At 39.7% G+C, this 25894-nt stretch overlaps 1 protein-coding gene across 3 annotated transcripts in view; it reads right to left on the minus strand.

The window, feature by feature from the left end:
* ksr1a (kinase suppressor of ras 1a) overlaps nucleotides 1–25210 on the minus strand; it is a 35581-nt gene extending 10371 nt beyond the window's left edge. For 2 of the 3 annotated variants that reach the window (XM_034114697.1, XM_034114680.1), the window contains exons 1-9: nucleotides 24677–25210; nucleotides 11113–11253; nucleotides 7711–7858; nucleotides 7130–7619; nucleotides 3167–3348; nucleotides 2352–2421; nucleotides 2144–2227; nucleotides 1547–1608; nucleotides 1351–1460 (exon numbers count right to left, since the gene is read on the minus strand). In XM_034114697.1, coding sequence (XP_033970588.1) covers nucleotides 1351–1460; nucleotides 1547–1608; nucleotides 2144–2227; nucleotides 2352–2421; nucleotides 3167–3348; nucleotides 7130–7619; nucleotides 7711–7858; nucleotides 11113–11253; nucleotides 24677–24898 — 1509 coding nt within the window. In that variant the 5' untranslated portion in view covers nucleotides 24899–25210. The remainder of the gene's footprint in view (nucleotides 1–1350; nucleotides 1461–1546; nucleotides 1609–2143; nucleotides 2228–2351; nucleotides 2422–3166; nucleotides 3349–7129; nucleotides 7620–7710; nucleotides 7859–11112; nucleotides 11254–24676) is intronic. The other variant, XM_034114689.1, reaches the window with a different exon arrangement.
* Nucleotides 25211–25894: the final 684 nt, after the last annotated feature.

The following is a 25894-nucleotide window of genomic DNA, read 5'->3' on the forward strand; positions in this document are numbered from 1 at the left end:
GGCTTCTACAGCTGCTGAATCTTTGTTTTAAATTACATTTAGATTGTTCAAACTTCAAAGAGTATGTGCTGGATTGCATTGCTTGATGGCGTTCAGGGTGAAGAGACACATTTATATTCGAGAAACAATTATTAGGTTGGCATGACGGATAACAGCTGTAGAATATAATTTGAATGAATACCCTGTTCTTGTATAGTTTTGTATATATTGATATAGGAGTTTAGGAATATTTTGCTTACAGATTACACACACTTAATCACTGATTCTGCATTTCATTACCTAAGTTACCAATAATGTGTATTGCGAGAACCAAAAACTAAAAATGTGTCTTTAAAATTATTTATTTATACTTAAAATGGAAAATGATGTTGTAGTCAATTGTGTTGTGATCTTTATATGTACTTATTTTAGTTTCTAGTATGGTATTATTATTATTACAGCCCCTGTAAATGACTTTTAAATTCCTACCTTGAGAATTGCATTTCTTTTGTTTTTAAATGTTCTGAAAATTATCTTTCATTATCTTTTTTTTTTTTCAATAATATTTGAGGTCTTTGACCAAAAACGTTAAAATTGGATGACTCACAAGAGGGCTATTTTCTTTATAAAGCTATTCCCTGTGCCCTCCCGCTTTCACTACATTTGTTTTCTCTTTGTCTGTATAATGTTGTTGCATTGCGACCGTGTAACCATGTATCATAAAGAGGGCTTCACTAATCTTTACAATGTAATGAAGGGTAGATGGTGAAAGGTCCATGGTAAAATAACTAGAATTATTATAATCTTCTTCCCCAAACAAACACATGTAGAGTTGTCATAAGGCGAGGTCATCCAGGAAACAGAATGTGGATTCTGTCAAATGTGGTGTGAATTTACATATATTCAAATGTTCAAGCGCCAGAGATAGAACTCTAGTGTGTGATTTTATTGGAGTCCTGCGCTATGGCTTCATGAATTTACATAAGGTATCCTAGAGCTGGATGTAAACAAATATTTTCCAATACAGATTTAGAGCTAAACAAAAGCAAAGCCATATGTACGGCATTTAACTGCTTTGGGGTCAGTTCTTGATTTAAACATTAATATGTTAAAAATGCACCAAGTAAAAGGGGTTCTTCGTACAATTTACAGCATTATTTATCTGAGATTAGTATTCTAAGTGAAACATCCCTTTTTGAATAGATAATCGAGATCTTCAAATAAAATCAGGAAATCAGAAGTGATTCACAGCACTTGTTTTAAGGTGTCATAGTTTAGGATTTCACAATGGTTTTGTTATGAAGTGCTACACATAGTGCTACTGTGTGATGTAATGCAGAACTCCTAAGCCTCCCAAAACATTGATTTTACCTTTTTCGTGATGGCCTTTGGTAAAGTGCCAAACTGTGGTGCCTCTGGCGGCCGGTCCACAGGGTTGTTTATATCAGACGGAACGGACTCGGTCCTCCGAATTTTGGCGACTAGAGGACAAATTTAGATGAAATGACACAATGTACTTGGCGTGCACAACACATTTCCTCCATCAACTTTTAATGGATAAACTTACTTGGCAGAAAGGAGATTCTGCAGGATGGGGCTTCCTTGGTGCATTTGTTGTGGCACTTTAACCTGAAAGGAAAGTTCACAGAATGTCAAAACATGGCACCTAAAACCACTCATTAAATCCAGCTCCATGCACTCATGGCTAATGATTGAGTTCTGGATCATATCACTCCTATATTGGCAGCTCTGTACTGAGTCCCAGTAAAATCCAGGATATCATTTAAAATTCTCCTCCTAGCTTACAACGCCGTTAATGGTTTGTGTTTAGGAGGCAGACGACCTCTCCACATTTAATAGTAGGCCTAAGACTTCCTTTAAAAAAATAAAAAATAAACTCAGGCTTGCCTTGAACATCCTCCTTGAACTTTTATATGTTTTACAATTTTTTATTTGTATTTTCCATTTCCATTGCCCTTTTCTCAGTTGGATTGTCTATGTTGTAATTCAATTTCAAAACTGTAAAAGCCCCCGAGACAAATGAGTTTTGTGTTTTTGGGCTACGTACATACAATTTGATTTGACCTGCGTTCCCTTATTCTACATGCTTCCGTCTCAATAAAAAACATTTCAAGTTGAGTTGAATAGAAAGCCCCTAACTCACCGACAGTGTTTGCACTTCACCCCAAACATCATGTTCTTCTGGCACACCTGACATGTTTGGGACAGCCAGGACTTTGTTGAAAACCTACAGAAAACACAAGAAATGCTGTTAAATCTCGCCACTTATTTGATATTTGATCAATAACCCAGCTTGCTTCATGATGACATAAGGTTGATGAGAAGACATTGAGCGTCAGAGAAAGATCTACCTGTGTGTGACTGAGAGGCCGATGTCCCTCCTCACTGCTTGTGGGGAGTTGCGATGCCCTGCTACGTTATCTAGCCGGGGGAAAAGAGATGGGGGAAAAGGGGAGAAAGATTGAAGGGGAGTATAAGCTTGAGAAGAGAAAGACTGGTCATAACCCCGGTGGTTAATCACGTTAAAAAACTGTGCACTTAACTATTAAAACTATTGTTAAGTGCTCATTGGAACGCAGTTTAAACACATTTATGAAGGGTTTCTTTCACATAGAAATGATTGAGATCGAGCTCAAACACACACACTTGCACATGAAAGCATATTTTTGCCAACCAATTAAACATACTATGCTTATTTAGTCCAGAAATCCCTGTTATTATTGTAAACCATAATGGATAAACTCAGATTATTTTTGATGCTTTAAACTAGGGTTATTAATATAGAAAACTAAAATAGATACAGGCAGAAAAATATAAAATATTAACCTTATCCATTGAGAAAAACTAAAAATATATTGCCCGATTAAAAATCAAATCAAATCAAAAGTCAGTCAAAGTCAACTTGAATGTCAATATTACTCAGTTTGTGTTTACAGACAGAGAGATCGAAATGACGTCTCCAACAATGAACGTACATTTAATTCAGTTTAAGTTGCAATAGATCACTACAGGAAAAATGAGACCGCGTGAATTTCTGTCAACTATCGTGAGATAAGGATCTACAAAAATGAGAAGAATAATCCAATCCAAATAAAAGTCAACAAGTCGAAACTAACTTGCAGCAATCATACACGTATTTAAAAAAGGATGCATGCTCCCGACTCACTTTTATGGCTGCTGTGCTCCTCCATCAGGGTGGGGGTGCCGGGCAGAGTGTAAGAGGCTGTGGTGGCAGAGGGGGTGACTCCTGGGGTGCGTGCAGACATGACGGGGTAACGGGAGGGCGAGTCCTCACATCCATTCCCATTCACTTGCATATTCAGTAACAACTTATTCTTCTTCATACATCTGAAGAGAGGGAAAGCAAAAACAGGTCCGGTTTAAAGTCTACAATACCCCAGGTCTGCAGCCTCAACACACAGGCCCATTTCCAAACTGACCCCCTATTTTTGTATATTTACAGGGTTTGTTGCAAAAACAAGTAGCTAATAAACATCAGGTATAAGATCATTTACAAAAAAAGAAAAAAACACTTAAGTCATTTTGGAGTCTAATGACTATTTATTGTTTTTTGTCCGAGAGATGCCGAATCCAAACCATGGTAATGAACACTTCCTGTTTCTGCCGGAGAGAGAGGAGTTGGTCCCAAAGCTTTCTGCAGTATTTACAACCTCCACCTTAAAGCAGGAGCCTCCTTCAGCTGTGAGGGTGACTACAGACGGCGTTTAACCCGTCACGGAGTGGGAGGGAGTAGGTGTTGGTTTGGAATTGGTCCACAGACTGTTTAAGGTTAGGGTTATGTAAGGGCTATGGAGGCACGTTGAGTTCCTTAATAAATTTGGCCCGGACGGACAGGGTGACGAGCTTAACACCCGGACGGAAGGCACAAGCAAGCATTTATTTGCATGTGATTTAACAATAACAATCTCTATTGTACCCATGTCTGTAATGAATTGGCATCATAAATGCAAAGTTCCATGTTCTCCACAAATATATATTTTTTTATTTAAAAAGTATTCCATGGTGTTTTCTGATGGATGAAAACTAATGTTTGTTGTGATTTCTTTCTGCGGACTGATATGACTCTACATAGTCCCTTGATCCTGGATTGTCTCTGTGTGTTAGATGCATTGGATCCATGTCAGCCGTATTTATTTCAGCCTTTGCCTTTTTTCTTTCTCACCAAAGCTTTCCATAAACAGACAGGATATTATGGATAAACATGGCTTGTTTGTGTATGTGCATCTAATCACAATATAAAGAGCAAGATAGATTTTGTGTGTTTTGCCAACTTCCTGTTTTGACATGAGTCTTAATCTCTGGGAATCTGTGCGGGGATAAACTCCTCTCATCCAGCCGGAGCAAAGGAGCAACAGGCAGGAAGTGGAAGCATGGAAAAGAGGGAGATAGAGAGGGAGGGAGTGGGAGTGTTTCTCAGGAAAACTCTGCGTCTGTGCAGACAACAGTGTAAGGCCGAGGTGTGAAAAAGACAGGGAGGCTTTCAGATAAAAAAAAAAAATAGCATCCACCCAATTTCTGTAAGGCCACCATGATTATGCTAGTTTAAGCAGGCTACGGCACCCACTGCTGCGTTCATGATAACAAATTATTTTACTAACTGCAATTTTTTTTTGCATTTTTTTTACAGGGGGAACTATTAGGTTTTTTGGGGTTTTCCCTTTTCTGTCGTGTATTATATAGGTTTTTGTGGATGTAAATGGTCTGCAAAGGCTAAAATCCAAAAGTTCCCTCCAGAGTGAGTTTCTCCTCCCCCCCCCCCCACTAGGGATGGGTATCGTTAACCTGTTAAGCCCTGCGCCTGTTTTTCAGGTCTCAGGCTCGAAAATGACATTCCCAGAGCAAATGACCATATCCTCCCTTCTTAAAGGGTTAAATTAATAATCTTTTTTCTCAAAGTAATGATAAACCTGTGAGTTGGATGTAGAAAAGTCAGAATCAATATAGATGTTTTTATTTTAAAGAAAATTCAGATTTTACATAGTAAAAAACTGTAAATTATAGTGTCCGTCCAAAAATTATTTTTTACTTATAGTGAAAACCACCCTTGGATGATGGTAAGGTAGACTAAAAGTCTAAATCCAAAGTACAACATATAATAAGTACCCTGTATCAAGATTGATGCAAAACAAGTGACATTTTACCTTTTTAGAGAGATTTAGCAAATAAAAAACCCTTCTGGGGTCATTTGGGTGGATTTTTCATATCTCTGGCCCCCCTTGCTCAATTTTGATGGTTGATACCTCTTTCTGACCGTTAGAGCCAATATAATCGAAGGGGGAGTCCCCCACACACACACACACGTTGTGAAACAAAAAGGTGAGGGCTTTGCGCATGTAATTTTGCATTAGAGTGAAGCTACACTCTAGCTCTGATATCTAGAAACGGAAAAGCATGGATTATCCGTCTCATTGCTCATGGATTATCAGAAATCCTTTCAAAGGGACACAGACACATTGGATTAACCTATGGATTAACTTCAGCAGCGTTTTTATCGTTTTAATGCCATTGAAGACCACTTTGGAGAGACTACAGAGCCAAGGTAACCTTGTTAGCATTTTTAGCTACCTAGCGTCAAATGTTTTGAGGTCTGTTTTTGCTTATAACATCGCGATTTCGTATAATTCAGTGATAATGAGGGTACCCATCGATTCTGTGTCACCTCACGATGTGAATCGATGTCATGTATGTAGAGAAAAGATAAATAATAAGGTTTTGTGAGTGATTTTCGGTGCAGTAATCTGTTAGCATTTTTCGCTCGTTGCTAATTCAGAGGCTCAGTGTTAGCATTGTGGGTTTTCTTTTGAAAAAAAAAAAAAAAGATCAGTTAGATGAGTTTCTTCCCGTTACATGGATATAAAACATTCATAGTTTATTAAATGAACATGCCCTCAGACACTGTTTCCTGCAAGATGTTGCGGCAGTGCCCCGGTACCGGGGTCTCTCAGGCTTAACAGGTTAAGGTTTTAACAGTACTACTACTTTTATCGATATCGCTCTTACTCTTTCACACCAACGCGGTTCCAGGGCCGGTTCGGAGCTAGAGCTTGAAAAGCACCGGTTTTTCCTGTTCACACCGCAGCGGAGCCGCCTCTAAGCTCCGGAATCTGGTTCGTTTCAAGCACCAAAAAGTTGTCGGTCTAGAAAGCAAGCACCGCATACGTCACGCTTATGTCGGAGGCGGGGGTAGGGGCATCAGTTTAATGTTATACCATAGTAATTAATGCTGCAAAGCTGGGTATTTTGAGCTTGGCGCATGCAGAGGCTAACAACAGCTAGCTCTAACGCCATCGATGAGGACGTATATGTACCTTCTTTCTCCTACGGAATCGTCGTTGAAGTTGATGATGATTGTAAAGAAGTCTTGAATGTAGCATGTAACGACTGTAAAGTTGGTAATAAAGTCGTCCCATTTCTTCCATTTCGTTTCGACAGAGCAAAACCAAAACGAGTAGCGCTTCAATACAATCGGTCATTGTTGTTGTTGTCTATGTGAGGGGTTTCCGCGCGGTTTGGCTTTATGAAGCAGGCACGCAAACGATGACGCAATGACGCAGCACCAGTCGGGCTCTGAGCAGTGTGAACAGAGCGGGAGCTGAACCGAAGAACCGGTTCTGAACCAGAAAAGCTCTAGCACGGAGCTAGAATGGGAAAAGCCTTGGTGTGAAAGGGGCATTATCAGTTCTTTTGGAGAAAAACGCTTCTATTGTAGTCCCGTGTTTCCTTCCGCGACATAGTAACATCACTCGCGCTTCTATTGGTTAGTGCTCCAACACATTGTACGTGATAGGCTAAGGGGCGGGACATCTCTGAGCAATTGACCAATCACAAGGGGCCGGCCAGCTTACCAATCAGAGCAGACTGGGCTCTGGTTTCAGACAGAGGGTGAAAAGAGGTTCAAAAAGCTCTTTATTTTTCTCATACTGCCTGTACTGTATGAGAAAAATAAAAAGCTTTTTGTATAAAGCGTCACAGTAGAGGCAGAAAATACTAATATCAACCCGAAAAGTTGCATTATAGGTCCCCTTTAAGAATGCAACAGTATTGTTGTAAAATAACATTTAAAGAAACTCTAGTAATGTCTAGTTCAAACAGCTTTCTGAGCGCCTACTTGTTGGTGGGGGGGTCCTCAATACGGTTGCCCAGCTGGGACTCGTGGCTCTTGCTGCGCGTCAGGGTGATGTTGGGGAGCAGGTGCTGAACTTTGCGGGACGGAGGCGGAGGCGTGCAGGGGGGCTTCAGTCGGTGTCGCCTCTTGGAGGGCGGAGTTATGGGCGGGGTGGATGTGCGTCCGTGGAGACGGGCGGTGTGGGATAAGGCCATGGGGAACGGGTCTGTCAGAGGGCTCTCAGTGTGGCCGTAGGAGGCCAGCCCATCAGGCGTGGGCACCGCCGACACAGAGCCCGAGCGGTGGTGAGGGAACACGGCGCAGGGGGTGGATGGGGTGGAGTGGACGGCTGATGGGCGGGCGAGAGGCGAAGGACTGTGAGGGCGGAGCGGGGTCCCCAGCCCGGTCAGCTGCTCCGCGGTTAGGAGAGGGCCACTGTCCCTCCTGAAGGGCTCCGACATCCAGGGAACGTCATCTTCCCTCAGCTCACCTCCTGCACAGAAGGAAAATTCCGTATGAAAAACAAGAAGAAAACAACGTGATCCATGCTGACTATAAAAGGCTCCTGTGGAGAATACCCATACCTGATTCCGAGGCACTCTTCAGACAGGAGAGGGCAGCACTGAGCCGGGCACATTCCTCTGAGCTGGACCCCAGCCTTCGCATGGTTTCCCTCACCTGAGCACCTGACATCTGCAGCAAGGCATCCAGGGAAGACTTTGCTTCCACTGCCTGCAGACAAACAAAAAGAAGGGGTGAGAGGTCAGTATAAGAACAAGCAAAAAGAGAAAAGATATATATAATTCATAATTGGGAAGCTCCAAAAAAGGAAAAAAAATAACAACAACAACAATAATGGGTAATCAGAAACAAGGTTTAAATAGTCATCAGGCTAATGGTGGTCCTTTGCTAAATCTTAATAGACAAGGTGTATTTTAGTATGGTTTTAAACCTGTGTTATACAAGTGAAAACAAGACCAAGCTTGAACTAGGATTCAATTAAATGTCTACTGTATATGAGCTGGGCAATATAAAGAAAATCACATTTCATCGTTTCTTTTGTAATCCAAATACTTCAATATTAGGATAATATTGTAGGGTTGACCATTGGTGCCTCCACAAAATATTGACACAATGAGAATTTGTATAAATAGTCATCATGAAGTTCTTAAATCAAATCACTTTTCTGTAATGCTGCCTTCAAAACCATAAAAAGACATGTTACAATATCAAAAATCTAAGCAGATATCTAGTATATAATATCTATATTATACCCAGCTAGAGTGTCAATGTATTACTTTGTATTCTTTCCTTTTTATTCACATCACTCAGGATTTGGTACACATCTAAACAATGGTGCTGTCTAAGATATGAGTGATCACTGAACAGAAGGAGGCTTGACAGCAGCTAACAGGAAGACAACAGACATCACAACATTCTGAAAGTAGAGGGTAACATTAGAAAGCCAAGATCAAGTGGGAGTAGCACTGGTAGGCTACAAATTAAAAGTATAACACTCAGGCAAGACACTAATACTTGTTTGCTTAGAATAAACTTAGAAGACTAAGCACCAACAACCACTCGTAATTTATACTCAACGTTTAAATGTGAATCAGCTATTTTATCAAAAAATGAAGAGACGGTAAAACACTCCTTAAAATCAAACATTAACTTAGACTATTTAAACTAGCTTAGCCCTTGTTGGCTACAAACACAAATAACACAGTGGTCATGTATTTGGATGTATCTATTAGACGTGCAATGACAACAATAATTCATCAAGTTACAATGTATTTGGTAAAAACAAACAAAGTCTAAAAAAGTGTATTGCAAAAAGCAGATAAAAGTCAATTAAGGAAATGTAGGTCACAGGCCGTTAGCAACACCACAAACTGTTTGTGTATGAAACAAGGAAATATGAGATAGTCCAGTGCGCTGAGGATGTTTTTCTGACATGGGAAGTACGCAATTGCTTATCAGTCAGGTTAAACCTTTGATCGGAGAGGGCAACCAATGATCCCAAAACTAGGGCAGCCTCCCACACTCATGTGTACACTGTAAGCAAGAGAAAGCACACACGCATATAGACACACAAACACACGAGAGTGAGTGATGTGATATTCCAAAAAGGCTGTGGGCCCTGCCTCCCCTCCCACCTACTCATAATAACATTACAATAATAGCACCACGAACAGCATGGCTTGTCCTGCATACATGATTGCTGTACTGCGCCGTCATGACACAGTATTATTGGTCAGAACTGCTATGCATGTGTACCATAGATAGAATAAAAGTAGTGGATGTGGAATCTCAACAACACCCATAGATTTGTGAACAATGATTTGTCTGGAGGAGACTATTGTGAGAGTATTTTTCTTGTATTGCAAACTGAGGGTTACCATCTACACATGACATCATTGCGGGGGTCGCCATCTTGTTTTTTGCATGACCTGTCTATTTTACTCTAAATGTAAATGGTACCATCAATTAGGGCTGTGCGATTATGGCAAAAATCATAATCACGATTATTTGGGTCAATAATTGATATCACGATTATTAAATGCGATTATTCATTGACTTTGAAAAAATCCATTTATTGAACTTTAAAACAAATACAAACAATAATTTGAACAGTATCTTTTTAACTGTTGATTACCCTGAACGTATAATTCAACTGAAAAACCAATACAAAAATAAATAAAATAAATGATACATTTAAATAAATAATATCAAAATAATAAATACCAATAAACAAGATCAACAAATATTTTGGAGCGCACTTCCACAAGCTACTAAACATATATAAATATGATAAATTCAAATAAATGAGACCAAAATGAATTAGATCAAATATGTCACAACCTAGCAAAGCAAAATAGTTTTTTTCGATTATGTTGTTTTCGTAATTGTGGCAGGCCAAAATCGTAATTGCGATTAAAATACGATTAATTGCACAGCCCTACCATCAATTATACACTTCACATCAAGCCACCATGGAACATAGCGTTTGAGTCCATAAACTTATTAGGAAAATGTTTACGGAGGTTACAAATTTAGGTTGGTCGTAGGGTAATTTTCTTATAGACTTCTATACAATATGCATGAGATCATTATGCATCCAGTGGCCATTAAAAATCATGCAGGTGAAAATCGCCTTCACTTTACAAAACTCGATTTTGCCTCTTGATGTGAACACATAGGCTACCTTTAAAAGTTTCAGAAAATACTACTCATTTAGACAGAACTGTTAACAAATACACCTCTATCAAACGAAAATGCACTCAGGCAAAATGAAGATTACAACTATTTTTGTAATATTTTCAACAAAATAGGGACATTACTAGTCTTGCACTGTGAATGCTCACAATGCTTTGGCAACCGTTCTTCTTGTAGCGCGTTAATCAAGTGCGCTTAGCGGTGACACAGACAACATTAATTAAATCAGAGAAAGACACACATGGCCATTTAAGAAGCTTGCCAACATGCCAGTGGTACAACATGATGCAATGCCTCACTGTAAGCATAACGCTAACTTTTGGTGAATTTGAGCTCTCTGTCAAACAAAATTGTACTTTGCCTGTAATTTTCAACAAATATTGTAGTCTACTAAAGCCTGTTCCTAAAGATATGTAAGACTTTAACAAACAGAATTAAGTTGAAATTCCTGACCCATAAAAAAAGGAGCTGTCCATTCCCCCAACAGATCCCAAAAACATAGTAGTTAATAAATTGCATGAAAGAAATGTGAAATAAGGATTTTTCTTTTTTTAAATGATCAATTCCTTGAATATGATGAGCATAAATAAAATGGCAGTGCTCCTCTTTTAGAAAGAGATTCTGATGGTCATGGGTCAAGTATTCCTCATGTACATGTGAGCGAGGGACTGAGTACACAAACAGAATCCACATTAATGTGACAGGAGCACAGTCCTTCAGACAGAGAGGGTGAGGGGAGACTGATATTAACAGAAAACGGCGTGACCCACCTGGATGAGCTCCGGCCGCAGGTTGATGGTGCGAAGCCAGTCTCTTAAGTGCGGGTAGCGTTCCAGAGCCTCGGGCCTCTCCGTCTCCGGCACTTTCTGCTTGCACTGCAGCTGTTTACAGATGTATTTCATCAGCTTCACCTGCAGGGGAGCAATAGAGAACAGATGAGGGGGGGGGCAGGTTAGAAGGGGAGACTCACAGTGTGCTATGAGCTCCAGCTAAGGAGCAGGCCTCCAATGTCCCACCGTGATGTAGGAAGTGGACTCTTTTAGTGAGATTACAAAGAAATAAGCAGTATGTGTGTAGTTCTTTCAATGAAATACCGAACACAACTCTTTGGAGCAATGACAAAGTAACTACTGGCTATTGTGGATTTTATAAAAGTGACATAACGTCAAAAAAGGGCAAAATCTAACTTACATTTATCAATATAGGTGCAACAAGGATTTTTATTACCTGTTCATCTCAGTATATAAAATGTCAGAAATAGTGAAAGATGTCCAGTTTTTCTAATTCCAATGCGATGTCTTTAAATGTTTTGTATTGTCAGTCTAAAACCAAAACGTATTATTTTTAATAAGATACAAACAAGAAAAAAAGAGGAAATCTCCACATTTAAAAACTGCATTATTGCATTAAGGATTATATTAACAATGAATGGATTATCAAAATAGTTGTCCCTTATTTTTCTGCAGACCTTCTGATCTACTACTTTTAGAGTTCACCCAAGCTTATACAGGCTAACAGTATTTATTTACCATCGACGTACGCCTCTTCAATAGAATAAAAGGTCACATGAATTACTCCATACTTCCGTTTTGAACTCAATGTACCTGCAGTAATGATCCCAGTGTTTGTTTAACCCAATTTCCCAGTTCCCCCAGTGCAGAAGACAGTTAATTAGATCTAAAGACTATTATCACAGAGAGGAACAATGAGCTGGTCATCTAATGAGAGCATCTGCGGTGCTGGCACAGCAAACAAAGAGTGTTTGGAACACGAAGCAGCTCGGTGACATAATGAAGAAAGTGCCATATGACCAGACCATTTTCCAGTTTGTTTCAGAGGCACTCCACCACAAACTCCTAGAAAACATTGTGTGGAATTGCACCTTTTGTCTGGTACTGCTGGAAAAATGTTTACTGAAGTTTTAAATTAAGTGCGAAGTCATTTTTCTCATAGACTTCTATAAAATCAGTCTTATATTATTTTTAATAATGTTATTTTGTTTTAAGTACACAGTCAATCATACAGTGTTACTATTGATAACAGTGCTTATTTATCCATTTAAATTCTCAAGAAGTTTAAGACATTGGCATTAAATCAAAATATCAAATAAAATAAAACCACAAAACCATAACAATAGCTAAAAAAGAATCTTTATCTCTGATGCCCCAAAAAAACCTGACAAATAAATTCTTTATACTCCTAAGATTTGGAACATTAATTTCTTAAATGTTAAAAAAACGCAAATATTAGCTTTAAATCAGAATCAGAATACCTTTATTCATCCCAGAGTGGAAATGTACATTTGTTACAGCAAATAAAGAGCCAAAGATAGCTTAACATCAATCATGAGCATGCATACAAATATTAAAAATAACACTAGAAATTACAGTATTTACAAAATATACATCCAGAAACAGTAACATTTTAGCGATATAGCAGCCAGGTGAAAGTATTAAAAACTGGAAGTATATATATATATATATGGCACAGCTAAAATAATAATAATAATAATAAAACAATTCTTGTCTCTTACTCGGCTTAAACCCAAAATGTTCCCAAACCAAAGAAAAGGACGATAAGTCGATAAGAAAAACATATACAATATATTGGCCATATATTGTATATTAAGAATTATCCTCACAAGCTTTTCCCAATTAGCCATAAAAAGTGTGTGGTATAAAAGTTACATAGCATAATAAATATATTCCTCTGTGAAAATAAATCATTGCCTTTTTTCGACTTATACCTCCTTATCCTCTCCAAACAGCTTCCTAATGTCTACACATTCAGGTGGCGCTGCTGATGAAGATGAGAAGAAGAACAAAGGCTTGCCTGTTGCTCAAGGTAGTAGCCTACTGACACACAGTAACCTCCCCTTACAATCTTCCTCTTACATCTGCTAATCAGCCCAGGTGAAGACCGTCGTCCCAGCGCATCTCATATTCACCCGCATATAAAAGCTGTGAGACTTTACCCACCATGCTTTGAAAGCCAATGTCAAGTGCAGTGGTCCTGTGAGTAAGTATCACAATGAACACCGTGGTATTGGCTTGCATCGGCCGCGTTGTGCCGTATAGTGTGTCTCCTTATCTCGCAGTCTATCTATGAGAGTCTATTACAGCAGGCAGCACCTTCAGAAGAGCTGTGTGCGACACCAACTAGCTCTCGAGTGCCGGAGCTACAATGGGGAGCGCGCGGCTTTCTCTGCTCATTTAACTTCCATTCCACAAGCACACAGGAGCTCATGCAGCCCTGATACTCTCAAAAGTGCGGCCTTGGGATGTGAAAAGGCTGCTTGGTAGCAGCTAACAAAAGCATCTCCACTGAGGGCCGCGGAGATGAAAGAGGATGGAGAGGAAGTAAATGCTCTCCGTGTTGACGCTGACTGCAGCTTTTCAGCTCTGCAATTACTCAGCTTTTATGAGGTTGCACTCAAGGGCATTATAAAATAATAAAATGGCATGCATTATTGAATGTAAACTGATAAAATGGATGTTTGAAAAATATTACAAGCATAGACCGTGTCATGAAAGCTGATTGATACTGAAGAAAACAAATGCAAAATAACTGTGCCTAGTCATCTTCATCCATTCAAAAAGCATAAACACCTGCTCATTCAAAAGTCTAGTGTAGTAAGCTCTTTCACTCTTTAAGGGCTGTGTTTATAGGATGGAGGGGTTTTAAGCTCACAGCTAATGGTAACTCAGCTTGTTTTTGTATTAAAAGGCCTATTCTGCTCATTTTCAGGTTCATCTTGGTATGTTGTGCCTCTACTCTGACATGTTTATATGCTTTAATGTTCAAAAAGGTCTTCATTTTTTGCTGCAGCACCTCTTTTCACCCTCTGTCTGAAACCAGAGCTCAGTCTGCTCGTATGTGACAGGCTAAGGGGAGATGTCCCGCCTCTTAGCCTGTCACGTCCAATGGGTTGGAGAGCTACAAGCGCAAGTGTAACATAGTGATGTCAACATGAAGTACACAAAGGAGTCCAATGGAGGCGGTTTATAGCAGTTTCACATTCAAAATCGTAAAAATGTGGATATAAACTTAAAAAAACTTCAATCAATTACTGCTTAAAGCTAGTTACTCAACTCAACAAAATGTATTGCATAAATCTATTGGTATAATACATTTAATGTGGAAATGTTACATATCCTAACCTGATTTTGGCATTCTTCTGAATAAATATGTCCTCCTGAGACCCAGAAAGAAAAAGGTTTAAAATGTCCTTTTTTTAGATCACACAAGTCTTTAGGGTGGTATTATATATTTTTTTATTTTTGTTTTATTGTGTGTCCTTTGTAGAGGACATCGGGTGTTAGTTATGCGAAGCATAGTATACAAACAACATTAACATACAAGTACATTTAGACAACATTAGAGCACAACAACTCAATGCAACAAATACTGAGCCCTCATTTGTAGTACTCCATCCTTTTTTGAAATGCAGAGATACATCTGACACTTGAGGCACTTGATGTATGTTTTCCCCGTGCATCCGTCTGCCATGAACCCTACAGAAACCTACGTGTTAGTGTTGGCCCATAGTGGACTCCATTTGTGTTGTGTAAAATGGGGGAAATAAAGAGTTAGCAAATCCCCATGTCCTCCTCAGAGGACATTCATAAAAACATTTAGTTTTAGGTCAAATCATTATTACACTGCTCTGAAAACTCACTACACTAACTCCTATGATGTCCCCTTACTATAATTAATTAAACATATTGAACTCACAACACTGGTAATTACAAACTTACCATTTCTCTTTCTATAAATAGTGCTTGTATTGATGGACGCCATTTTGAAATACAATGAAACTAGGCTTGTTTGAGACAAGCGAGACCTGCGCAGACCTGCGCAATTGCGATCAACGTCTTGCTCGTGCGTTGCATGATGGTTAGTCATTTTGTCCGACTTGCTCTGGAGGCTCGCCTACATGAGACGTTGAAATCTCGCGGGACAAAGACGCCCGCAGACTTGAGAGCGAGGCGCGGCGCAGTTTCTCTCCCCGGGCTGCGGAAGCGAAATGCTTGATGGGAAACGACTCGCTGGTATCTCGAGCTGAGCGCTCATTGGTGGGTTTTACCCCGTGCTGGTGATGAAACTCTCCATTGGCTCGGCAAAAGTGTGTTGTTTTGTGTCCGTTTTACGTCGCCACTTCCATTCACATTTGTCATCATTGTTCCACAATGTTTATCATCATAACATTAATATCTATATATTTTATACTATACTTGCACTGCTTACCGTTGTCATACTTTATCTTAGCATATTCATACAACACACTGTTCATACTAGGCTAGGCTACTGTGTATATAGTGTATTCATACCCCTCACTGTTTTTTCATCATTCAATTCATTCTATATTTTATTCTGTAGATTGTGTACATTACTTTTCACTTTACTGCTTTATGCACTCCTGGTTAGAAGCTAAACTGCATTTCGTTGTCTCAGTACCTGTAATCTGTGCAATAACAATAAAGTTGAATCTAATCTTGAGCAGGAACAAATGTATTTACTTAGTACATATCTGACATTAACGATTAAACACATTTGTCCATTCTTTATCAATCAATCAATCAATGTTTATTTATATAGCCCAATATCACAAATGTTACATTTGTCTCAGTGGACTTCACAGTTTGTACAGAATATCAGTATGACAATACGACACCCTCTGTCCTTACGTTTCACATCATACAAGGAAAAACTTCCAGAGAAAAAGCCACAGTTTAAAGGGAAATGGGAGAAACCTCAGGGAGAGCAACAGAGGAGAGATCCCTCTCCCAGGACGGACAGACGTGCAATAGATGCCGTGTGCATTTATAAATGCAAACCGAGTCAAGCCGACTCCGGAGGTGGCAGTATGCACCTTAAAGTTGTTTGAAATCCGCCCAAAAACCGAGAGAAGAAGAAGAAGAAGAAGAAGAAGAAGAAGAAGCCGACTCCGAGCTGTCCGACTTCAGGCGAGCTTTTTGAGACCTCCCCCGGCTGCGATCGGCTATTCTCGTCTACTTTCGAGGCGAGCCGCAGCTCGTCTCAAACAAGCCTATTATCTTTTTCAAAGCCACACCCCCACATATGTCACATGTCTGAAAAGCCCAGGATGTCCTCTGTGGAGTACAATTGGACTGAATGCTGTGGCATGTATAACCTCAAAGTAATGGACCAAAGACCAATGTGCACCACAGAGGACAAATGAATGGGTAGGTCTCAGGAGGATAGGATTTGCACATTATTATTATTATCCATCTTTGCTATTTATACATTTGCACTCTTCTCCCTTTGTATTGCAACTGCTGCACAGAAACTTCCCTTAGGATAAATAATGTCTTCCTTCTTATTTTACACATGTGTATGGAAACAGTAATGTGTATCCATGTGCACACATGCACAATGTGAAACCGGGATATTTTTATATCCAGACGTTGCATAAATCCAACATTCTGCATTACAGAGCCTCACAGATTATTCATAGCTCTCTTTAAGTATCTGAATTAAGTGTTTGTGAAGATGTGAACCGGCAGTGAGAGGCCTTATCTCGATGTTGCTAATGAGCTAGCCTCCAGTGCCCCCCCACTTCCCCCATACACACCAGTTCAGACCTGTGACGTCAGGTTACCTAGCAACACCTCTTCTGAGTCGTCAGCAACATTTCAGTGGGATTTTCCCATACATGTGAAACACGGAGCTCAAACACAATACATGATCTCAACATGCAAACATCACCATGCGTCTGCTCGGGGTAATAACTGTAGTAGCAAAAAAAACATGACCAATATTATTGACCCAAAATAAAAAGGTGGATAGTTACATAAGCATTGATATCAGTGTGTTTGTGTTGGGAGCAAGCAGAGAGATAATGACAGGCCCCTCCTGTGCTTATTATTTTTGGTGCAGAGTGAAGAAAGCAGCGTTTGACGTGTGGCCTGGAGGTGGGAGGAGGGGGAGGAGATATGGCGTCAGAGCCCACCTGTCAGCAGAGCTAAACAACACCATGGCAACGGCCTAATGCTGCGAGGACATGAGTGACAACCAGAGAGTAGGCCACCAGAGAGGGGAGAGACAGGAGGGGGAGGGGGGGCGAGGCAGATCCCATGGCTCCAGTTATTGTCTCAATGCTCCTGCTGACACAGCCCCCATATGGTGCACCTGCCAGGGATATTATGTCCTATCTGAGCAATAATGCTTTATCCCAGAAAATTATATTTACACAGGAAGCTCAGTTCATTTATCTCAAGACTGGAAATTCGTATGTTTCTTGACGTCAGGACAGAAACACTTCTACGTCTCGGGTCATATTGATCATTAAAAAGGCCAAGACAAATCCCAAAAATATAGAGACACATGCTGTTTGAGAAAGCAACATTTGTGCAAAAACATTTTCACTTTTAGCAACAAACAAAGGGACCAGTGGTGGAAAGTAAATATACTTAAAGGGGCCCTATTGCATTTCCAGGTTCATATTTGTATTTTGTGCCTCTACTGTGATGTGTTTACATACTTTAATGTTCAAAAAGTGTTACGATTGTGATTGGTTAGCTGGCCGGCTCTGTTGTTATTGGTCAACTGCTTACAGATGTCCGGCCCTTTAGCCAATCACGTACAATTTGTTGGAGCGCTAGCCAATAGAAGCACAAGTGTAACATAATGATGTCACTATGGAGGGCTCTTGGACATTTAGACCATTTACATGCACAAAAATATATATAACATATAGCCAGGGAAAAGCATAATAGGGCCTTGTTAATAGATAAGATCATTTAAAATAAGTATTTCAATTTCCTGCAACTCTATATTTCTACTTTTAACTCCTTTACATTTGTGACAGCTGTAGATGCTTTTAAGATTTAGATTATTAATACACATTTGAAAAAAAAAACACTTTTATTTATATATGTTCTTTATTGATCCCTAGGGTAAATTCACAGGCTATGGCTCACAATATATATAGTTTTTAAAAAAACACACCAAAATTCAATAATCAATTAATAAGAATAGTTCTATAATATATATAGATCATTTATAATTATATAATTTTCTCAACATATTATCTGAGCAGGCCTGGGTGAAATATGACCTTTTGTACATTTTGATGCTGAAACTTTAATCCTCTTACTCAGGTGAAATTAGAAAGCATGAGTTTTAATTAGTATTTCAATGATGTTGCTAAAATATCTAAGAAATGTTTTCCTTTTATGTTTGTGGTTGTAGAGTGAACTTTGCTGATTCGAGTGACGCTTTACAGATGATGCACAACTTTATTTACAGAGAAAAAAAAAAGATGAAAATGTCAAAAGACAAGCGCACAATGGAGCCAGACAGACGTAGTAATGCAGAGGCCAGGTCACATGGACTTAAGGGGGGGTACAGTCTCAGACAATGCCCTGTTGCTATCCCCAGTGCTTGTTGACCCCTACTGGACAAGGCTAGAGGGGGGGGGGAGGAGGTGATAAAGTTGCCTCCAACCCACACACACACACACTTTGTTCAGGCTGCCATTTCATAACATATATTTGATATAGAACTGATTAAAAGGTGTTTATTGTCATATGCACAAAGCTACAGTGTAGTAATGGCAATGAAATTCTCCTGACCCGAGCTCCTCCAACAGTGCAACATATATAATAAAATACAAAATATAAAGTAGTGCAACAAATCTATATACATGTCAATAGAATGTACTGCTGATAATAATGGACAATTCACATGTTTTGTGAAACCTAAAAAAGAGTAAATAAAGAATATATTTACAAGGCTGCAAAGTCCATCAACAGAAAATGTATTTACTAAAACTTTTTTGATGATCGTTCATTTAAAAAAAGAAATTAAATAATGCTTTCCCCCTTTATATCATATTAAAGTGAATACCTTTGGGTTTTGGAGTGACAACAAAAGACATTTAAAGACCTCAGGCTTGACATTTTAAAAGACCATACAAATACTCAATTTATAAATCTGCAAATGTATCGATATATAATCATTAGTTGCAGCCCTATAAACATAGCACATTCACAACCAGACACCACGTTATTATTTGGGGCAAGCAAATTGGCCCTTTCCCACTAGAGATGTACTGCAGACCAAAACCTAAAAAGTACAGGATGTAATGCAAGTCATCCTGAGTCACTTTAAGAGTAGATGAAGGCCTGCCTACACACTTTTAAACCTCCCTGATTTCCCCATCATGCAGTCCATTCTTATCGGCTCCACCACAAAAAAAGGAAACAGAGACAGGGTCAGCGTTGCTACAGTTGTGTTTCCCCTCTGGACACACACACACACACACACACACACACACACACACACACACACACACACACACACACACACACACACACACACACACACACACACACACACACACACACACACACACACACACACACACACACACACACAACACACACACACACCACACACACACACACACACACAACACACACACACACACACACACACACACACACACACACACACACACCACACACACACACACACACACACACACACACACACACACACACACACACACACACACACACACACACACACACACACACACACACACACACACACACACACACACACACACACACCTCCCCTTTTTCTCCCTGCTCTCCCCTCTTGCACAGGCTCTTTGCGCGTCATTTGATTTTCTTATTTAACAACCAACCCTGAAAATGCGTAGGAAGAAAGATGTCTAAATATAGATGCAGCCACAACAGCTCGCACCATGAGCGCACAGCAAACTCTCTCCAACACCATGAGGAGACAAAACAGAGTGACGCTTTGCTGTTTGCTGATCATTACCCAGACAGCTGTGATTAAATAAGATAAGAATTGCTTTTATGTAAAAAAAAAAAAAAAATCTCGGACACTTGATTTAGGTTATGTAAATCATAAGCAAAGGGTTTCCAGCATGGTTTGAATTCATGTTTCTAAGTGTGTGTATTATGTCGAGTAATTTGGTTGGCCAAAATGACAGGAAAATATAAAGAGTTACAGTAAACGTATCAAAGGGGCAGAGTCCAGGCTGAGTGGGATTAACATGTGAAAAGTGAAGTACCAGTTAGCACTCCATTTGAGAGGCCAGTATCATTATCCTCTCACTGGCGAAAGGCAGAAAAACACACACACACACACACACACACACAGTTCAAGTGGAATAATAAAGCTCTTTCAATGAGAGTATAAAGTGAGATCAAGTCTCTCTCGATGGCACTCCAGCGCAATATTGGAGCGATGCCCGTTTGCACCTCGAATGTGACAACTACTCCGACCTCACGGCGCTCCAAGCGTTTGTAGTAATCATATATATTATGTGTAGCTGCTACAGGATGGTTTACAGGTGCTTGCTTTGATTTCAAGATAATGGCAGGGGCTATATTGTAAACACAGACTGTAAATATGAAGAGGACCTAGTCACTGTGATGTCACCCAATCGTTTGTGGACTAAGGTTTTGAGGCCTTGAGTTTGGCAATTTGGCCCCCGCCATCTTGATTTAGTAGGAGCCAGAAGTGACAACAGAAGAAGTGACAAACGAATGCTGAAAAAGCCATTTGTAGGTGATTTTACAATGAACTTTTAAACTGAAAACACACTGTAAAAAAGGTAAAACCCTTTGAAAAAAACACAGACAACATCAAACGTCAATCACAAGGTAGCCAAGCCCTAAAGCAAACCCTGCTTGGTTGTCTATTTACTTTAAATGCAACTATCATGTACAAAATAAGCACAACGAAGAAGAAGACTTAAATCTAGAATTTGAGCCCATAAACTTGTCAGTAAAATATAAACTGAGGTAATAAATCAAGTATGGACATTTTCTCATGGACTTCTACACAATTATAATTCTTTTTGCAACCATTTGCAGGAAATTAAAGAGAATGCAGGTTTAAGGCACTTCCACATTGGCTTCACTGATTCGACCTGGAGGTTATAGCTTCATTGTACATCTCTCACAACATTGGGTCAAGGTACAGACACAACAGAGATGCGTCTTCTGGATATCTTGGCCATGACAGCACCTGACATACAGTATATGGCAAACATTTTGAATCTACCAGGGTCTTTAGAGTCAGCGTAAATCTATGATCAGAGTCTGCTGACTGACTTACGCATGTGCCAAATGAACATCTGAAGGAGGGCTGGAGAAGGAAGTGAAAGTGTACACTTATGGCAAGATGTGGTTTCAAAATGGTGTGCCAGTAAAGATATAGGAAGTAAGTCTGCTGATCATGACAGTGCCCCATGCCCGGCCAGAAAACTCGTTAAAATACTAAGCTTCTTAGTAATGAGGTCAACACTCGACTGACATTTGACCCGGATCAGCGATCACTAGCTTAAAAATAAAATGCCCATCTAGAAGAAAAGCAAAAAATAGTTTTAATGTATTGTTTGAATAAACATAATATTCTTGACAAATTAACTTTGCGATGCCTTTTGAATGCAATTAAAGAGTTCAGTACTGAGAAATTCTCTTATCTCGGTTTTCCTCACAGGGTTCTTAAAGGCCAAAGAGCAGCAACAATGAAGCTGGCAGACTTAACCACATTATCTAAAACTTCTGTTTAATGTCCAGCAGGTTTAAAACAAAAAAAAAGGGAGAATATTATGACTTATGAAGTTGAATACTGTCTTCTATATATGATCACATTCTTTTTTTAAATAGTTGTGACTTCTGCCCTTGACAGGAATGTTGCTTCCAATAATCTGAAATATAGAATCAATGCAAAGCAAGAAGAACTACTATTTAATTAGCTCATCCTTTGTTTATGAATAAAAATTAAAATTGGAAAAATAGTCATCTGGAAATTAAAAATCGTTTTTCAAAGCACCTGCAGCTACAAACTGGAACTGATACAAGTCAGCCCCACATATCTTACATACTTCAAATGAATAAACAATTCTGCTGATGCATTATGAGACCGACGGCAAAAGATCAGTTCAACAGAGTTTTCTGAATGTTTTTTAACACTAACTGTGATCCCATTTTTAGTCACATTTGTCTTTAGTAAATACATCTTTTGAAACAGTTTAAACAACGTTAAGTCGTATATGCTGTTGCATGTGAGGTAGGGCTGTAGAGTACAAATAGTTTGACCATTGAGACAAAAGGTATAACCAATGAAAAAAAAGGCTTGAATCAAAATAATATAATAAAATCCACATTTTACATCAGAAACGACTACTATACCTGTTTCCAGTTCAGCAGCTAAACGCCAGTGATCATTCTGAGGCAAGTGGTACATTTCCAATCAATCCTAGTTGTTCTCATCCTCAAATTGCAATATGGAAGAATAATGAACCTGGCTAAACTACAAACAAGCTAAGCTAACTTGAGGTATCACATTTTGCACTTCTTACTTTCAGGGATCCCCCCTTCACAACGGCCTCTCTTACAACAGGAAATACCCCTCAGAGCAGCTTTAATAGGTTTCAAGAAACAGGCAAGACCAAGACCATTGTCATGTAGAACAATGCCAGTGCAAAAAGCATCTGAAAGACAGCGCACCTCAGGAAGTACTCTGCCAGATCACGTCCTGTTCGCACGCAGTGACGCAGCACGCATGACAGAAGAAGAAGAGTCGGAGTATGTACTGTAGGGCGGGACAGGCCGTGAACTTGACTTCAACATTTATTTGTGTACACTCTTTTTCCAGACCATGTTTTTAGCCAGTTAATACTTCCTGGGTTGCTTTACTTGAGCGGGAGAAAAAGGGTCCCCACACAGTGTCTTGCCAACTTGTAGATCAAACCAGCTCGCTAAAGAACTACGAAAATATTTTGTTGGCATTATGAAAATGGATAAAAGCTGCACTTATAATATATCATGGCTCTGTCATCAACTTCTTTTAGGTTGTTCATTTATTTGTGTATCACAAATACAAACTGATATTTGTTGTTGCTTTTTTTGTGGCTAGCTGGCCTGCTCAGGAAAACATGCAAAAGTAGCAGAAACACAGTAAATCTGCAAATTACCAATTTTGCTTCTTGACCATTCTGAAGGTCATATTTCATCTCATGTGTGACTGAAACTAAATGCTCTGAGCTTTCTGGAACATTCGTTTTTAAGGGCAACAGCACAATTGTTCATTGGGTGTTCAGTTATACAGAAATAAAACAGACATGGATAATTGATAGCCTCCAGCCAATCAGGAGTGAATATTCCTTTTATCCAAGGTATAACGCCTAAATAAACCATGAGGCAGAAAAGCCATTTACCATCTATCATGTCTCGAGAATGTCTGCGTGTGTCTGGAGCCAATACTAAAAGATACATTCACATTTGTAAGCCTTTCAACTTTGTGCTACGAAACAGTTTTTCAAGACTCATTAAAATCCACTGTATCAGCCTTTTGCACCCCAACACACCAACCCCCATTTTCCCATCACCCTCCTCTGCAGAAGCCGGGCCTTATGTCCCCTCATGGCATTGTTACTAACAACATGAAGCTGGACTTTCCATGACATGATTCCTCCAGTCATCTCGCAGCTGAGGATATTGCAAAAACAATATGTGACTGTAAATATCCCAAGGATGGAAAGCTGAAGGCCTGAGATAGAAAAAAGTATAGCCTATGTATAAAAAAGGACAATAACATCATCATATAGCATTGTACAATTACAAAATAAATTATAAGTCCCACTTTATATAAAAAGCACTCCTGATTATGGTGATAGAAGCATCTTATTTTGCAGCTATTCTTTTATAATATGCATGGTAATGGTTGAAAGGCTAGAATAGTGCATTCTTGCTGATACCTCACTCACTGCCTATATGCTGAGGCCCTTTGAAGCCATGGCTCTTGCGCAAAGCAATGTCAAGTCATCCCAAAACAAATGAGCACAATATGCATCCAGATGCAGGAAAATCCGGTCTGGCAAACAGATCTACAGATCATAAAAAATGTTTGTGTAGCGTGCCATATGGTAATCCGCAGACTCCAAATCCTGTGCAGGGAACAGCACACGGTAGCGTAAATTATAGCAGCATCAGATTATTGAATGTGTGCCATTAGGCCAGGGAAGTATCCCAGCATATTTCCACCTCTATAAAGAGGTCACACAACGAATCTTCTACAGGAATAACACATGCAGACATTTCAATATCATTTTTGATATATGCACCTCAATGCATCGGATCAGTGGTTTATTGTAAGCACAGAATGTGCTCAGCTCAGTGACACTCAGTGATAGGGCGCCTCGCTTGCAGCCGATATTCAGCCTATACGAGGCGGACATGGTGTTAGGGCTTCATGACTCCGCAATTTGACTACAGTGCTCTCTATTGCAGGACATATTTATAATAAAAAAAATAAGCGCATTACCTCCAAAGTGCGTATTTCTTGTTGTGTGAGGTCGTTGGACGCGGCGCATTTGGTCCGGAGCCCCTGTAAACTGGAGATGGAGATTTCAATCATGTTCTGGATGAGTTCGCATTGATGTAGTGCGGCCATCGCTGCGCCACCAACACCGCCGCCGCCGCTTCCCCTCTCCGGCTGCTCATCACTCTCCACCATCTTCCCCCCGATAGCAGACACACTATCCATTCCTCAGCATTGGGCACGAGTGGAAGGGGGCTGGAGTCAAACTGTTAGGCGACAATAAAAACACATGCAGCAGTCCAGCCAGCGACGCAGCGACCTATTGTGGAAGTTAGTTGACAGCGAATGTCCCCTAAGCTCCAATTCAGGACAGAAAGTCAGGATGCTAATGTTTTTTTTAATTTATGAAAACGCGGTGCTCGACGGTGACTGGTGGTGAAGCGGGCCGAAGAGCAGCAGAGCTCAGCTTCTGTTCTCGGTCCGTACAGGCTACCGACGACAGGCTACTCTCTTCCACCGACAGCTCTCTGGCAGAGGCTTTCACCGTCTGTCAGCTGTTGGGAACATCATGGGGCGCGGTGCACTTTGGGAAATGGAGTCAAGCGGGCTATACTCCACGCCACAACAACCTCCCCCACCCTCTCACACAAACACGCGAATTAGAGACAGTAAATAGCTTTTTTTAAAGGATATTTTACTAACATTTGTACTGGAAAATATAAGACTCCATAACAGAAAAGCACAGGTACAATGAATACGTTTAAATATGCATTGCATTAAGGTGATGCGTTCAGGGCCCATTTGACCGACTTATCCTACTACTTGGAAAAACACCAAAAGATCAAGAAGAAAGAGGCTTACTTTTAATTATTTGTAGCAAACACAATATAAGGAACTGGTTAATAGATTAATGGATCTTGAAAATGAAATATACAACATTTAAAAACATGAAGATTGGAAATTAAGGTAATATCTTTGACAAAATAAGGGAACAATGGGTGAGGTGTGTTACAGTACAACTGATCTCTTGAGTTAGTTGTGACAATTAATGTATCCATGATGTTCATCATTTCCCCCCCTTTGTTTTTATTTATTTGCTATGATTTGTTGATTGTTATTTTACACATTACAGTTTTAACTGAATCTGCTTATTTATGATATGATGGTTCTTAAATACATTTAAATTGTCTAGTTTTGTTTTGATTGCTATTTTGGGTAGAG

The sequence above is a fragment of the Trematomus bernacchii genome, unplaced genomic scaffold, assembly GCF_902827165.1.
Source record: "Trematomus bernacchii unplaced genomic scaffold, fTreBer1.1, whole genome shotgun sequence".
Lineage (NCBI taxonomy): Eukaryota > Metazoa > Chordata > Actinopteri > Perciformes > Nototheniidae > Trematomus > Trematomus bernacchii.